General features: G+C 40.7%; 1 protein-coding gene across 1 annotated transcript in view; it reads right to left on the bottom strand.

The window, feature by feature from the left end:
• CACNA2D3 (calcium voltage-gated channel auxiliary subunit alpha2delta 3) overlaps positions 1–18,172 on the bottom strand; it is a gene marked incomplete at both ends in the record, with an annotated part of 779,660 nt that overhangs the window by 123,254 nt on the left and 638,234 nt on the right. Inside the window, 2 exons of the mRNA XM_080926621.1 lie at positions 9,647–9,727; positions 12,474–12,595. Of these exons, the coding sequence (XP_080782747.1) occupies positions 9,647–9,727; positions 12,474–12,595 (203 nt within the window). The remainder of the gene's footprint in view (positions 1–9,646; positions 9,728–12,473; positions 12,596–18,172) is intronic.

Below are 18,172 nucleotides of genomic sequence, written 5' to 3'. Positions count from 1 at the left end.
CACTCTGTGATTTCTCCTGATTATTAATAAAATTATATACTCTCATCTTTCATGAGCTGGGCCATATGTAATAGCAAACTTTTACCCTTAATTATAGATGGCAGTCTGACACTGATCTTGACATCCGCTGGGTCTGCTTGACCCATGAACTGGCAAGAAGTGTGGCTTTTAGGGACAAAGAGCTGTGATCAATTTGATCTCGTTCTAATCTTATGCTGTCTAAGGTTTACATCCACAGGCTAAGGGTCAAAGTACCCACATTTCTGCCACAGACTCTATTCACATCTGCCCATCTCTTTCCAGGAAATAAACTACACTGTGATCTCCTAAAAACCCTTCTCTTAGACTGTGTACCATATATTCTCATTTTACCAGAGATCAAAATCCTAAAAGGACCTCGGAAGGTTTGCTTAAGTAAAGGCAGGAAAATAAACTCCTGATCTTTTGTGAGCCATGTTGACAAAAGAAAAAAAAAAAAAGAAAAGAAAAGAAAAAAGGAAAGAAAGAAAAATCCCATAAACTCTTATCCACTAAGTGTCTAGTGGCATTCCCAGTCCTGCTCCAAGCGTCATTCTAAGCCCACTGTTCCAAGGTTTATGAATCAGAGTGAAGGTTAAGTAAATTGCCATGGCAACTGACAATGGGAATATGTACTTTTGGGAAGCTTAAGACCTTTGGTTAGGATTTCTATAAAATTCCATAAAATGAGGTACAACAAATGGACAAATTCTGACTCGTGAACATGAAACTCTATCGTCAATATTCATTTATATAAGCTCTGATTCCAGTATCACCTCATTTCCAGAAGAACATGATAAAATATGTGTCAGAAGGAGCAACCTTGGTTCGATTCTGCTTTAAATAGATGGTGTGACCTTTTCATCTAATAAAAGTGTTACTGAGCTTTTCTGGAAAGAGCCAGGTGGTTTCGAGTTGTAATCTGTCTAGTTTCTATCCAACTACCTAGCTCCTATATTTTTGGAGAAAGGTGTCTAAAGATGAAAGAGACATGGCTACTTGCAAAACACAACTTTTTTTCAAAAATAAGATTAAGCAGATATGCCACAAGGCACCTATTTCTCAATCATGTAAAGAGCTTATACAACATGGCAAAAAGGCAAATAATTATCATTTGAATATAGGCAACAGCTTCTAATAGACATCTCTCTAGAAAAGATATATCACAGGCCCAAAAGCACATGAATGGATAGATGATCATCATTGGTTAGTAGAGAAATGTAAATTCATTTCTATCCATTAATGTAGTTAAAATTAAGAAGGTAACTAAATGTTGATGAAAACATGAAGAAACTGGAATTTTTTATGCACTGCTGGTAGAATTCTAAACTAAAGTAACTACAATTCAAAACAGGGTTTTCAATCCCACAAAATACTAAATGAAGAGTTACATGTAACACAATTTCACTTCTAGGTGCCTGCTGAAGAATAAAACATGCCCACGTGGTAACTGTAGATGCATGCCAACAATATTAATAATAAGTAAGGGGTATTCACACAATAGAGTGTTATCTAGCGATGGAAAAAATGAAGCACTGGTTCATAACACAATATGGTCCTGAAAAACATTATATTAAGTGAATAAAGACAGTCACTAAGGCTCATGCATCATTCCATCTATCTGAAATGTCCCAAAATATGTAAACCATTGATAAAGTAGTCCTAAGGATGGGGAGAAGTACGGAGAAAGAGGAGGAAGTGTATGCTGAGTTCCTTCGGGGTACACAAAGAGTTGTAAAATAGTTTGTCAAGTGTATGAAAGAGCCACTGAGCTGTGTGCTTTAAAGGAGTGTCCTTTACAATACAGGAAAGATGTAGCAGTAAAGCCACTGGAGAAAACTTACAAATAAATAAAATCAGGTGCAAAACAATAGAATCGGTCCTGCTAGCTGCCATCTTCCAACCTCTCTGGTCTAAGACATTAGTAGTAAAAATTCATGTTTCAGTACTTTACTCTGAAATGTGAAGACACTGTAGTGAGCATCTGGGGAAAAAGAGAAAAGGGGGAAGAGGGAGGGGAAGAGGGAGAGGGAGGGGGAAGGGGATTGGGAGAGGACAGTTAAGAGCATTTGCAAAGTGCAGACCCTGATTCAGCTCCTATTACCTATGCCTCCCAACTCTCTGGAACTACAGTTCCAATAGCTCTGATATTCTCTTTTGTCCTCTGACAGTCCTGAGTATGCACATGGCGCATGGGTGAGCGCGCACGCACACATATACAAACATTCATATCCATAAAATTTTAAATGATAATAATAATAAATATATCCAAATCATAGTAAGATGTCCCTAGGTAAGATTTCATAGGAAACAACACTTAGGAAGAAGGCTCAAACTTCAAGAAATCTAGCCAAAGCATCATACTCCAAACTATCATTGAATGGCAAAACCATTTACACATGAGAAGAAAAACCTCTATTGCAATGAGAAAGGTGGCAGCCTCTTGCTTACTTCTAAATATTTGGTTGGCACTAACGTTACTATGTAAATGTGCCAGGGATTTGAGAGGCAGATAGCCTAATTTACTAACCCATCCTGTGAGCCACAGGTGTGTGTAACTGACACGGCTCTACTGCAGAGTTCTGACTTCTGCTGAAGTTTTTAAAAGTGTTTGTAACTCTTGGAAGTGGCCTTGTAGAGGGCTAACACAGAGGATCCAGCTTCTCTGGTCTTGGGCTATTTTTACTTCTAAAGTGCTAAGCCTGAGCGTGCTTCTCTACCTTTTAGAGCAGCTGTTGTGATGGGCAGTCCTAATTCGGAAATCCTGTCACAGATGGTAAGGACAGCATAATATCCAACTGCATCTCTAATCCACTTCTACAAAATTTGCTGTTGTCAGATCTACTACATAAATTATCCCCTCCCTGCAGTGAACCCATCTATCCTGCTTTTAAAACGTCTCCCCCAAAGCTCCACCTCTGAGCTGCTGATTTAGAGCAAAGACATGATGTGCACTTCCAATCCCTGGTCTACCTACCTACCTGCCTGCAAATCTTCCCTTAAGAATCTGATAATTGGCTCCAAACTGCAGCACCATTTAGATCTCTTAATACCAAGCTGAGGTGTGTGTATATGAATAAGAAGAAATCTCCTCCCCAAGTCATTCAGATCCTTGGAGAAGGGGGTTAGTTGTCTCTTCTTGCAGAGTCTCTTCCTAAAGAGCTTTGCACAATTGGTACATCTCATCATTCCAGATTCCACTTAGATCCTCCCTGGCTACCTCATAGCTAAGAGGCCTCACCTTCACCACACGAGTAGCTTTCTTCTCTTTGCCACTCACAACCACATTTTATCCCTTTGACTGGATCTGTTTTTAAAGAGTATTTTCCTTCTTTTCCTCTTTCCTTTAATCTTTCCCTCCCTCCCTCTCCATCTATCCTTCCTTCTCTTGCTTCCTTCCCATCCCTGCAATACTTAGTGATTCTCTATCTCCAGCACAAAGGGAAGTTTTTCCTTGGCAGCCGTATTCTTAGGGGGTAGAAAAGTGACTGGGTGGAAGGATTCTACCTTGGACACATGTTCTCAGCCTCTGAGCTTGTTGCTATGTCAACTAGCATTCTCCCAGTTTGTCCCTCATTGTCTTTTGGAGTACTTGCTTAAGTATATCTTCAGCACTAGGCACCATCTGGGATTAAATATATACCAAATGAGAGGTTTAATGATGGTGCTCATTTTAAGCCAGTATTTCTCTCTTACCACTATTGGCATTTTGAACCAGAACATTCTTTGTCCTGGGTCAGTGGTAACTTGTGCTTTTGGATGATTTGTATCATTCTTATCCTTCACCTAGTAAATATCATCAATACCTTCTAGCCAGTAGAAACAAGTGATCTCTCTCTCTCTCTCTCTCTCTCTCTCTCTCTCTCTCTCTCTCTCGTGTAAACACACACACACACACACACACACACACACACACACAGAGAGAGAGAGAGAGAGAGAGAGAGAGAGAGAGAGAGAGAAACATAGGCATGCACACACTGTTTATATGGCAGATGCACATACACATATAGGAATGCACTCACATACACACCCACATACAAACACACACAAACACACACACACACACACTCATGTTTGTACAGCAGATGCATGTGCACATGCACACACACACACACACACACACACACACACACACACACATGTGTCAGGGCCAGAGGACAAGTTTGAATATCATTTCTCAGGTACCATCCACCTTGTTCTTTTGAGACAGGGACTCCCACAGTTCTGAATCTAGCTGCTCTAGATGGCCCAGATGGCCTGGATGGCCCAGAATGGCTCCTAGGGTTTTTCCTGTTGCTGCTTTCCCAGGAACTGGGATTATTTGCACACGCTAACCACATCTGGCTTTTTTATATGGGTTCTAGAGATCAAACTCATTTCCTCGCCTGCTACTGACTATCTCCCTACTTCCAATATGCATGTCATTTTTTCTAAATGATAAAAGCACTTCCTTTGCTGGGATTTCATAAACCAGAGGTTTATCCGTGACAGGCCTGACCCTGAATTCCTAGGATGCTAGTTAACTCACAGTGAGATTCCACCAAAGGCATGAGGTCGACTTGGCTGTTTGCTTGTAAGATTTCAGAAGCATTCAGACAACTCTAATAAGGGCCCATATTATACACTACACTTAATTTAAATAGCACTTACCTGATAATAGCTAATGGTTAATGATGCTAATCAATCACCTTCCTAATTAGCTGTTTAAAATGAAATCTTCCCCTTCATTACACTTTTGAATCATGCAAATGAAACCACATAGACCTCATTTTCAAATTTTCCTTGTGAGTGGATCTAATGCAATCTATGTCCCTTGCTAAAGGAGCAAACTGGAGGGTCAGAATCTCCTTCTCCTCTACTAAAATCTCTGTAAACTTTGCAGCCTAAGTGCAGTGAATTTGGAATATGCCACACCTCAATAAAAGTATTGCTTTAAAAGTTATAATATAATAAATGAATGCTGTAATATCTAAGTTTTTATGATCATCAGATTGGCTGCTAGTCTAATATTTATATTACAAACTAGAACTTCAATGAAAAGATAACTTTCAGTTTGCAGATGTCATTAGGCTAAGACAGAAAATTAATGTTCTATCCTAAAGATGTTCACATGATATGGAATGGTGTTAGTATGGTGCAGATTTGAAATTTGCCAGTGAGAATCTCTCTCTTATCTGGGCAGCTGATACTATACTCCTGTATAGCAAGTGACTGTATATTCTAGGAATATGAAGCCCATACTCCTAGAAAAACTTATTAGACCAAATCTCTCACATGTGTACCATACATCAGTCTCCAAAAGAAAACTGGGAAAACTCTTGCTTATGGGGAACTCACAAGTATTTAAAGAGTCAAATGGAGCACAGTTGGGATCAGCTTTAGATTCTGATTGTTTAAATGTACATTTCAGAGCAAATGTTAGTGATTCTGATTTAATTGAGTGTTATGTTAAAAATTCAGAAGTCTGGCTAAAGAGGTTGTTCATCAGGTAAGTCTTGCAAGTATGAGGCCTAGGGTTTGATTCTTTAGAATCTCTGTAGAAGCTATATGGGTGTATAATAGATACAAGGAATTCCTGGAACAAGCGGATTAGCTAGGCAGCCAAAACACCAAGTCTGGTCTCAAAAAAGAGCCTATATAATGTAGAGAATGATCAAAGAAGACATCTGACACCAACCTCAGGCTGCCACAAGAGTGCACACACGTGCCTGTGCACACACCCCACCCCACTCCAGCACATAAACATGCGAAACCGTTTTTCCAGAAACATGAACAAGAGCTGGGGTTATACAGTTTGTGTTTTTCAGAGTCTAGCCAGTGAGTAGGAAAACAGGACAAGCAATTCAAGGAGACGTCCCTTTGACCATCGGTTGTGTCCCTCTACCACCACACACACACCATGTCCATGTTATCCTCTCAGGTCATTTCACCCTATATAGCAGAGGTAGCTCCTCAGAGAAAGGCTGGCCATCCCTACTGAGAGGCTAGTGGAGAATAACCACTATGGTGTAGATAATTTATGGATTCGGAGTTGGCAAATAAGTAAGCCAGGACGAAGCATGCTTCCACAAACTCAATTCAATTTATAACAATTCATTGAGGTGTGTCCACCACAATCTAAATACTCAGATGGCTACAGTTTGGGGTACAGAAAGGAAAAAGCACATGATCTTTGACCTCTAGAACCTTCCAGGCAATCACTCGGCTCTTTAATTCCCTAGCCCTATACAAACATGGCTTTTAAATTTCTTTCTTTATTATTACTGGGATATGTATATGCACGTTCCAGGGAATAGGTTATAAGGCTAGATGGTGTGTTCTTATCTGGTGAGCCATCTTTTTGCTCTAGACATAACTATAAGATTACTGCTAAAGTATGAACCTGGTGAAAAGGGAAGGGATATCAGTAGATAAACAGTTGTTATTCATTGATAGGTCAAGTGTCTGACAAAGTCAGGAGTCCTATTTTATGTGATGAAAGAATGAGTGAATGCATGAATGAAAGAAATTGACGGTGAAAATGGGTCACTCCTACACATCCTGGCATTTTTACGTGTCTTCATATCTAGGTGGTTTCTTCTTGTTCTTTTATGTTATCCTCAAATGAAAATAAGGCAAGGAGCTAACAATAATCTGAGCCTTTCAGAGCTCTACTGACCCTTGACCATGAACTGAGCAAGCTCCAAGATGAGTGGCAAATTCAAGCTGACCTTCCATTCCAAGGTTTGTATGTCTAATCACAACAGAAAAGTGGATTAGCATCTTGACACACAAGAGTTTCCAAGGCTCTAGAATCAAAAGGGGTTGGGTAGACCCTGCCTTGTCTTCTATTGCCCTGGGAAAGCCATTAAGTAAGCAAGGCACACTGCAGGCAGCTGTGAAGTTGGCAGAGTTCTCAAGAGGAGGCTGGAAAGCACAGGGAAGCACTGTCAGAGGCCCAGAAGATGGATGGAGCCTTCTTGTACTCGGAGGCTGATGCCTAAGTGGAATCTTGCCCACTCCAACTGGCCTTTCTTCAAAGGTGTCATTGACAGATGAGTATCTAAATGGTTTTGTTTTAAAAAGGAAACAAGAGAAAGAAAGAAAAAAACAACCTCTTTTTACTCCCAAACTAGTACTTACAGCTAATAAAGGCGAAGAGGCCGGGTTAGGCTGTGCAAGGGGCAGCCTTTCAAGAGGGTCTTTGGGAACTATTTGCAAAGTTATATACCTTTTCTTTCTTTCTGATAAGTTTCAACTGCACACAAGGATTTCATTGAGAGTCCAAATTCCTGCTAGTCTGCTGTGTCCCATCTGCCATCAGAAGCCTGCTAATGGGGAACAAGCCTGCTCACAAGTTCATCTTCATCTGCCTAAACAAGGCTGCCTCTCCAACTAAAATGCCCCCTTAATTTCATAGTGGTAAACACTAGCTGAGTAATTTGAGGAAAAAAAAAAAAAGAGTGGAATGCTATGCAGCCTCATCACCCGGTGACTGACATGACAGCTGAGACTGTCCATGGAAGCCAGGGATGTGCTGAAGGGACTGTTCTGCTTTGGGAGACAGAAAGATCCCCCTAAGGTCACTGCCATCATGGGGCTGTATTCACAGCAGTCTGCAAGATCTAAACCAAGGGAGGCTGTTTTATTTCATCTCTTCCAAACATAGAAGGGAAAAGAAGGTCAGCAGCCACCAACTTTAAAAGGTCCAAACTAAATACAGTTCCCTGATGGCCCTGTTTCTTGGCTTTGCTGTGTCATTATCTGCTGAACATGAGGACCAGTTGATACACACTTAGAGACAACGAACAGGACCTGCCTCTCTTATCCCCTCAAGGTGAGGCAAACTGTGACCTGCCTGTGGTCCCTGGCAAGCTATGTAACTCAATAATAGACCAGCAAACCTTTTGCCAAATGCATGCTCCCTATTAGCTTAGATACACAGCTTCCAGACAAGGTCATAGGCACATAAAATAGCAGGCTTTTTTTTTTGTTTGTTTGTTTTGTTTTTTCCCATTTGAACATAACCTTTATGCATAGACAGAGGTAGCTGGGATAGGTGATTTCAGAAAAGGCCAGGAATGCCCTTTGTAATCACTGAATTATAATTACTGAGTAAGAGACCCACAGAAAGGGTTTTAAAGAGAAATTTTGAACCAGAGAGGCTACTTTGGTCTGACCATGTCATTGACAGTTGTTGTCTCTGACCCCAGCCCCCAGGAGATAACATGCGTCTAGAATTAGCTGGCTGCAGCAGCCCAGAGGTAAGCAAGTTTGACCTCCTGTAGGCGAAAATAAATCTTGCTGAGTTAAGTGATCCTGTCTCCTACTTTCCTCAAGGAGCATGAGGCATTAGGTGACAGCATTTGAAGACAGGAGCCATGAATCCTCAGAGCTCGTATCTGTTGGCTGATTAATTGTAGGTCCTCCTAGTTCAAGATAAGCTGCAGGTCAAATACATAAGGCTGTCTTTCTTGTCATAGCCAATAGCCAAAGGATAACCAGAGTGGCTATCCCCAGATCATTCAGCCCCTGCTAATATAATTATGATGCACAGGCCCTGTCAGAAATAAAGTGGAAGAAAAAGCAGTGGTTCCCAGCCAAAGAGCAAACACTGCAGTCAGGTCGGCTCCTCTGCTCCTTTTGGCCCCCTCTTTTCACAAATTATCACAACGTTACAGAGACACAGGCATGGATGTTCAAAGTCACTCTGAAGTACAGCTTCATGAGGCAGCCTGCCTAAAAACAAATGGCTCCCTTTGGTAAACAGTCCAGATCAGGAGGGTGCTTGGCACATACCATCCATCCATCAACCAAAGGATCCAGAAATAATGTCTCAGGAATGGACTACGTGCCAGGCATGCATGCTCTTAGGCCTTGCTAGGAGAGCTATGGCAGATTCCAGCCCCTTAGTACAAATGCCACTCACTAAAGCTTTCAGCCAGACATAGGTCATTACTGTAACTTGGATGGGATGAGAACAGTAGAGAGCCCAGAGAAAAGGCTTCCTTGACAACCCAAGGCTTAACTATAGAATATTTTAGCTTTCCCTGGGTTCCCAAACTCAGAACTCGCACACGCATCTTGGTCTCTGAAGCACAGGCCACATTTCAGCTTGTGTGTGCTAATATTTAAACAAGCCCATAATTTTCTTAGATGCTCATTTCCTAAATGCACAAAATGGGCAACTTAGAGGCTTCCTGTATTCTCACTACATTTTCCCACTATCTCCCTTGGGCTTAGTCAATAGAAACTCTGGAAAGGATTTCTGCCTTTACATGAAATCCCATGAGCCTCTACAACAGTGGTTCTTGCCTTCCTAATACAGTGACTCTTTAATATATTTCTTATGTTGTAGTGACCCTCCCCCATAAAATCATTCCATTGTGATTTCGTAACTGTTCTGTTGCTACTGTTATAAATAGTAATATAAATATCTGATCATTTTAAGTGACCCCTATGAAAGGAACATTTGACCCACAGATAGAGAACCCCAGCTCTAGAACCTCAGTGTGAAGGAGATTACATACAGCTGAAGAAGAAATGTTTCCATTTCTTTTCTCCTTTTTGGGACCTAACTTTCGAGGAGTCAAAGTACTAGCCAAACAGAAGCACTGTGTATCAGGGTTCAACCAAAGTCATGGTTTACCTGCCACCACAGGAGACTTCCGCTCATCCAGGAGCTGGATGGAGGTACTTGCTGTCACCACGTTGCTTTTGTTGACTGTTCCTATAGAAAGAAAAAAAATGAAAAATTCTGAGGTCCCTGGACATAAAGTAATTATCCTGGCCCATGGCCATTCATCTGGAGAATTTTCTGGGACTCCGTGTCAGGAGTCCAGAATGCTCTAGAATGTGAACACTCTGCCATCAATTCTGAAAGCAACGTGATAACTTGCTACTACTACCTGTTCTGGGGAGAGTCCGGTTCTTCATATTGAAACCATTGGTTCCCATAAAGATGTAGGCTTTGTATTCAGTAGTTGCTTCCTAACTCTAACATGTTTAACTATGTCTGTGGTTTGATTTGTGTTACCTCTGTAATTTAGGGTGCCTGAAATCTAATTCTGAAATGGTTGTTAAGTTGGCTGCTTTATCCCAGATTTGTTATATAGTTCTTAACTGGTCTATAAACATTAAATTTTAAGAACAGTTTTTGTAAGCCTAAACACTCTAAATAAGGAGATAACTGGAATGAGCATGTTATCCGTACTCTATTAATGTGGTGACGGTAGAGAGCAACTATTGGCTTCCAATTAGTAAAAACAGTTCCAATGTCTGCTAACTACAAATTATGAGGACAAGAGCTGAAGCCCAGTTCATCTCCTGCCAGTCGCAGAGAAAGGAACTCAGTGAATGAGAGTTGAATTCAATCCATTGAACTGAGAACCGGGCAAGGCAAACTAAACTGGAATAAACTCATGACCAAGGCGATTAAGGATTTTCTCTTAGACCAAGTCTAAATAACCAGGTAGCATCTGAGTGGTCAACCCAAGGAGCTTTACCACAGTGACATTTGTATATAGTACTTGGTTGTATTATAGATTTTCCACGAACCTAAAAGAAATCTAAGTGAAAAGTAGCTGGGAAATCTAAGACTGTATGTTATTCATAATCTTACTGGAAATAAAATTAGTTTCTTTCACTGTACAATCAGATTAAATGATCAATAAAAACATGTTTTCAATACCAATACAAAGGCAGTTTTAATTAAATCAGAACTGTTTTTGTCTTAAGCACAGGTAGTCTAGAGAAACACAGAGGATTACAAAGTAACGTAGCAAAGGAAAGGCAGCTGAGGGTTACCATAGTCAGCCCTAGTGCCAGTTCTCTTATTATGGACTTGATGGCTCTGAGCAGACTCAGAAGGACACCAAGCTAAGTATCATTTTATGCTTTATAGGACCAAGATGAAGGAAGGTAAAAATGAGGTCAAAATGGTGTTGTTTATGGGTTTTGGCAGAACCATCTTGCCATTTACTTGCTGCTTCTTGGCTGTGAGTGTAACCATCTGGCTTCTCACTCCAACTGCCTGGCTTTGACTGGCATGATCATGATGGACTGTGTCTCAATTGTGAGCTTCAATAGGCCTGCCCTTCCAGAAAGTGTTTTTCTTGGGGATTTTGTTGCAGAAGAAGAAGAGTAACTTCTGGTGAGTGCTTCCTGTTCTGCCCATCTATATCAGACCTCTGTCATCATGTCTTCTGTAATACCAGAGACACCCTGCCTGTGAACACAGTCCTTCACAGGAATACGGAAGCATCGAGAGTTAGTTATACAGACAGGTGACAGACACCAAGCACTATGGGACTTTTGTTGGGGTTAAGCTAGGAATATTTTTCAATGGTTGAGATATCATAGGCCCTCAGTGGAGCTGGAGAGATGGCTCAGTGGATAGGAGTACTGGCTGCTCTTCCAGAGGACCTGACTTAGTTCAACTTTTGGCATTTACATGGCAGATCACAGCTGTTGGTAACTACAGCTCAAGGGGATCCTACAAACCCTCATATAGACATACATGCAGGCAAAGCACCCATGTACACAGAACAAAACATAAATTTAGAAAAATATGCCCTAAAATAAAGTTCAACAACAGAGTAAACTTCCCAGAGCAGCTCAAGTTTATAGAACTAGATTTCAGTTTCAGAAGTTTCTAGAATGTTCCATATAGAACTTTCTATTGGCAGAGTGTTAAAAGTAGTATAGACTGAGATAACAATTATCCAGGGGCAACTGAAGTGCCCAATGTGTCTTCTAACTCCCATTTATTAAAATAAGCCAATACGTGTATTCCTGTGTATGTTGGGGACAGGTAATGCTAACTGTTTTATAACTTAAAGCTATAAAAATTCTTGTATGGATTTTACTGGTCATTGAAGCCCTTGGTAAGCTAGTAAAGTTTATACAAGTGTACAAAACCTTGGTCCTGCTGGTTGTGTTTGGGACGTACCTGTCATTCTAGCACTTAGGAGGCAGAGGCAGAAGAACTGATTGCCATTAAGTTCAATGCTATCCTGGCCTACATTGTGAATACCAAGTTAAGTAACAGAAAGCAAGGTCTGATCTAAGAGAGGAGATGGGGAGTGGATACTAGGTCTTCCTTCACTTAATAAGTTTCTATCTGATAATGTCAAATAGGAATTGTGGGTGCCTGAAGGAATGTAAATCACAAAATTTGCAACAAAGGATGCCTGAATCTTCTTTTTCAAGGGGCTTGGGAACAAACTAAGAAGTTTTTACTCAAATTCTACAGGATGCAGAATACCAGCCCTGCTTCTTAAAATGTTCTTACTGCCATTTGACTGAGGCAAACCTCCACTGTATTGAGGTTTGTCACCAAAGTAGAACAAGTCATTCAAACATGACCTATTATTCTTTCTACACTGGCTAAAGGCTGAACATGGCTCCCTCCAGAATTCACACAAATTCCCAAGATGACCAGCCAGCAGAGTGAAATTGTAAGCACCCTGACCCACCTGTGCTGAAGGGAATAGAGTAGACAAAGCTTCCTGGAATCTGCTCAGCAGCTCTTCTGTACCAGAGAGGGAAATGATCCGCATTAAAAATGTTCTCTTTGTCTCCAGCCTTCAGAAAGTCCCTGAAAATGAATGAGAGAGTGTCTTGTACCACTCATGATGCACACAGAATATCCAAGAGCCTTTGTCAGAAGAGACCAGGGTTGGATTTTAGAAGTTCAACTTGCGCTCTTTAGCCCAGTAGAAATCTAAGTCAACACTATGCAACCCACTTTACTCAAGAGTACCTTGTTGGGTCTAGCAGTCAAATTCTGAGAGAGTAAAATAAATCCACAGTATAGTATAATGGGAGGGCTGTCAGGGAGGTAAAATTGTCCCCTTATCAGGACTTTCAGGTTCATCTTTACCCAAGTTCCTTTCTGTAGGCACTCAGGATGACTCCTGGGCCCTCTCTGGTTCCCTCTCTTTTCCTGGCCTTCCCTTTGCCCAGGGCATTTCTCTCTAAGGAGAACACCATCTATGTTTGTTCTCTTCCTTCCAGCATCCTCACAACATCAAAATAATTCTTGTTACTGAGATTTTATTTTTAGTAGATAACTACTACATAGAACTTATGGAGTATAATACAGTTTTTGATCTGTGCATCTATTATAGAAAAAGTTAATTTGTAATTGTCATATCTATCACTTCCCCAACTTAGCAGTGGGGTGTGTGTGTGTGTGTGTGTGTGTGTGTGTGTGTGTGTGTGTGTGTATGTCTCTGTGTGTACATTAAAAAAATCTGTTATTTAAGATGTTTCAAGATGCATCACAAAGTATACTTCAGAAATTGTCTTCCACATGAATCTAATTACATGACACACATATAAGCTCTTGTCCCTCTAAAATCTCTGAGGTATTTGGTCACATAGCCTTCTTTTTCTAAGGGCCTAATATATATATTGTCCCATTTCTTTTCCTAAGCCTCTGAGAACAGCATTTTTCTCAGCTTTATGCATCTTCTCCAAAGAGCTTTAAGTATATAGTCCTCATAATGGCTACTTGTTAACTTACTACCTAGGAAACAAGCTCTGGGCACAAGTGTTAGTGAGCAGCTAGGTCAGATGTTCTCATCCTGTGAGTTGTTATCCATTTAAGGGTTGAACAACCTTTTCACAGGGGTCACCTAGGACCATCTGAGAATGGATATTTATGTTATGATTATTAACAGTAGAAAATTTACAGTTATGAAGTAGAAACAAAAATTTATGGTTGGCGTCATTCCAACATGAGGAACTATATTAAGGGGTTTCAGCATTAGGAAAGTTGGGAAGCACTTGGTTACCCTCTGAGAATGTCCATGATGAATTGTCTTGACTATGTTAACTGATGTGGAAAGACCCATCTTAATTGTAGGAAGAACCACTGACTTGGACGATTTGTATAGAATACCAGACTAATTAAAACGAAGAGGGCAAGCTTACAACTGGCATGTATTCATTCATTCTTTGTCTTCTGCTCTTGACTGTGAAGGTGATGTGATCATTCTCTTGAGCTCTTATCACCATAGATTCCCTGCCAGGATGAACTTTAGCCTAGAATTCTAAGTCAAATAAACCCTGTTGTTCCTTTAGCTGATTTTCTCACAGAAGCTAGAAGAGAAACCAAGAGACTCCTCTATATCTACAGCATTGCTTTCTATGGTTTCAGACATGGATCATCAACAATGCTTGAGAAACACTACTTGGAAGCTTGCAGGAAAAAAATACAACTTATATATTTTCGATTGTGTGGTGTTTTGATGCAAATTCTCATAGTTTCATTCCATTTCACCAAGGATATGAACACCTGCTGTCTAGCATATCCATGCTGCATATTATCCATTTGATATTCATCTGTAACTCAAGTTGGCTATAATAGTCATGCTTGTGTCCAAGCACTAACCCTTAGCAGGTGGCCTCAGGCTATGCAACTAGGCCTATGCTATTCAAGCCATATCACCTCTGCACATAGCAGCAATCCTTCTTATCTCAGATCATCCTAAGAAAAAGTAATACAGGAAGGCATTTTAAGAGAAAGAGCTGACATTTATATACTTATAGTATAATGTTATAATAGTTCTATTCATCATTAGATATCATGGGTAGGCCTTTTAGTGAGGTTGCAGGGAGGTCAGTTTCAGAAGTTTTGTTTGTTTGTCTTGTTTTTATTTTTGATTTTGTTCTCTCTCTGTTTTAAACATTGATTTATTCATTTAATGTGAGTACACTGTTGCTGTTTTCGACATACCATAAGTGGTCATCTGATCCCATTACATCTATACAGAGGCCCCAAAGCAGGTGTCTACTTCTTCACCTAAGTTACTACTTTGGTGCTGGACATGGCATGTCTAGGTTCTGTGTGGAGCCAAATGGTTTTGAGCAAGTAACAGACTCCTTGTGCCCTCACTTACTCTTCTGATAAGTGAGAATGGCAGTACAGGCCTTAAGAGGATACGGTGCTGTAGAACACCAGTAGTGAAAGGGCTCTGTCATTTGAAAGGAGCACAAGCAAAAGCATAGGGTCCTTATAGCTCATGTTTTGATTCACTGTGGTTTATGCACAAAGTAGGAAGTAGTTCTGTCTTAAACTTAGGTCTACAGAAGAGGCTTGGAACTACATTGTGCAGACTCACATCACCTGTGCCGTAAGCATGGTACATGGAAGATCACCAGAAATACATAAAGGATACTGTTAATACTGGGCTGATGACTGACTAATAGAGGCCACAGCCATATTGATTTATTTCCAATGTAAGTTGTAGGGGAAGGAGATAGAATCCTGCTATAGGAAACTCATTATGATACAGGTTAATTCTAGTAAAAAAAAAATAATAATGCCATGTTATCTAGCCCTCTGATCTCTTCCTTCATGTCATAGTCAAACGCAAAAATCAAAAATTCCAAAATTTTCTGTGGCTGAACAGATGGTTTGCAGGTCAAGAGCATTTGCTGTGCAATAGTGGAGACCAGAGTTCAGATCCCAGCACCCACAGAACAAGCCAGGCGTTCTGCAAATTCCAGTAATTGTAGCTCTGAAGGATCCAGCTCCTTCAGACATCTTAAGTATGTGTGTTCACATATATGTATGCACATCTATTCAAACAGAAAAATAAACCTAACTTTACAGCCCTGGCTCCAAAAGTTTACTCAAACTATTGGAACTCAGTGAAAACTATTGAAGGATAGGAAGGCCAATGATTATAAGACTATAAACATCAAGTTGCGTGCACATGAAGGCACAATATGAGCTTATTGAAGATGGAAGAATTCTGCCTAATCAGTCAGGGAGTATCTGCTGCATCTGCTGTGGGTCATTGCATTGCTGTGGATTTGGCACTCATGGGTACAGGTATGACTATATAAGTTACAGGATTTGATCCTCACAATAACCAAAGGTAACTCTAACTCCCACTTTCCAGATGATCAGAATAGAGGCCTGTAATAAAATGCATCAGGAACCTGGCATTCTTCACCCTAACAACCCGTATATCAGCAAGTTGCTATGTTTTATTGTTGCTATTTGCTTGTTTGCTTGTTTGTGTATGTGAAAAAAATATTTATTCATGGATGATTTCATACAGATAATTTTTTTTCATGTATTTTCCTTTCCTGCAACTTCTTCCAAATCCTAACCCCTCCTTACCCACAAAACTTTATGTTATTCCTCTGTCTTAAAGAGCAAAGGACAAAGAAAAATTACACTAGAAACCATGGAGTGTGATTTATATTGGCCAACTACTCCTGAGTGCACAGGCTCCTCTGTAGTATGGTTGGTATATCTGGTGTAACTCCACTGAAAATAATCGATTTTTCCTCTCAGCAGCCATCATACATGAATAGCTTCTTTGATAGGGCTTTGTGTCCACTTCAACTCTATATCCTTTTGAGTCATTGATCAAAGAGGTTCCACAGACTCTGCTAAACAGGATAAGATATATCTATCTCTCTCTATATATATAGATATATATAGATATAGATATAGATATGTATGTATGTATGTATACATACATACATATCTATATATCTCTCTCTATATATATATATATATAGATAGATAGATAGATAGATAGATAGATATCTTATATAGCTGATGCTATTGTTTGCTCTCCACAACTGGATACCCTAATGCTAAAGCTACCATATAATTGCCCTGGCATAAAAGAAAATGTGAAGAGATCTAGCTGGTACTCAACTGGAAGCGTCACTCCCACTGGCTAGCAATCATATTCCAGAAAGGTACTATATATGTTACAAGCAGGAAAAAGTGATTAATAACCTCACCCTGTTATGAACCCTGCACGTTATAATAATAACCAGCTAAGATATGCCCACTGGGGCAATAATGGCAGAAAAGGTTAAGGGAGTGAACAGGCACTGTTTTATTGGATTTAAGGCTTATTCCATGGGATGAAACCCATAGCCCAACACTGTTAGTGAGGCCAAGAACCTGAGGCTAGGTAGGTCAGGGGAACAGGAGAAACCTACTACTATTATTGTTTGCTTGTTTTAAATATTAGTACCAGCAACAGTATAATCTGCTTCTCTAAGAAATAGAAAATCCATTTCTGCCTTTGCTCACTCTCTGGATCTTTCTGGATCCTTCATGGAGAAGGCAACATGTTACTCAATCCCCATCCTTCCTGGCAACCTGCTTTCTAGAAAAGGCCTCATGGGGCAGGGTGTAAAAAATGCTAAAGAGCACTTTAAAAATTCAAGCTGCAGGGAAAGAGAACTTCAAAGTGATAGATGTGAGCTTCTGGAAAAGCAGCAGCAAAGGTCCTTGAGAGGAAAGTCAACACCAATCTGTCCAGACATCTAAAAGTGGACCCATCTACCATTTGTCAAACTTGGCTGGTGCTAAGATCTCATCCAACATAAAGGGACTCTACTGAACTGGACCTTTAGGAACGAGACATCTGCCCTATGAGACCTCCAGGGTCAGCCCCTCTCAGGCCCATGGCCACAGTATGGTTTACCATTGTCCCTGAAGGTCCACTCTGAAAGGTTTGCTGAAAACCTCTGAACTCAGTCAATTATTAAACATCTCTGACCTTGATGAATCTTAGGTATCATTTTTCCCTGACCCAACAATACTTCTGTGTCAGAGAAGAGAGATTGAGAAAATGGTATCAACGAACGTAGGAAAGATTCAGACCATTGGCCCACCCTGGTGAAACACCCACATGTTGAACAAGAACGTTAAGCTCCTTAGGAATCAGGACTAGGATGACTGGGTAAGCAGCTAGCTGAGTGTTGGGCTGAGCTATTGTTTGCCCCTGTTCTCTGAATACTCTTGAGAGCCACACAGAGACATTGTCAATCCTGGTACCTTCTGAGAGCCCTCTTCTGGGTGAGGGGTTCTGTGTCCTCTCATGCTATGCCTGGAGGAAGGTGTGGAGGTTTGTTGAAACACAAACAAACCAATCAGGAGCAGACCTGAGACCCTGGCAGTAATTCCTGGGAAGAGCTTCAGGATGATCCCTCATCATGAGTCAGGATCCCCAGTATGTCCTTCCCTCCAGCTGTTCCCTAACAGCTGCATCATCTCCCAAGTTAAGTCTGAGGTGTCTGGCCAGGCAGGAGAGGACTCCAGGACAGTGGACAGAAGTCAATGAACTTAAAGACCAAAGGGTTGTACTGGGGCCCCATGGTAGGAGAGAGAGACTTTCATCAGTCTGGA

Source organism: Micromys minutus, assembly GCF_963924665.1.
Source record: "Micromys minutus genome assembly, chromosome: 12".
Lineage (NCBI taxonomy): Eukaryota > Metazoa > Chordata > Mammalia > Rodentia > Muridae > Micromys > Micromys minutus.
This window is presented reverse-complemented; position numbering and strand designations above follow the sequence as displayed.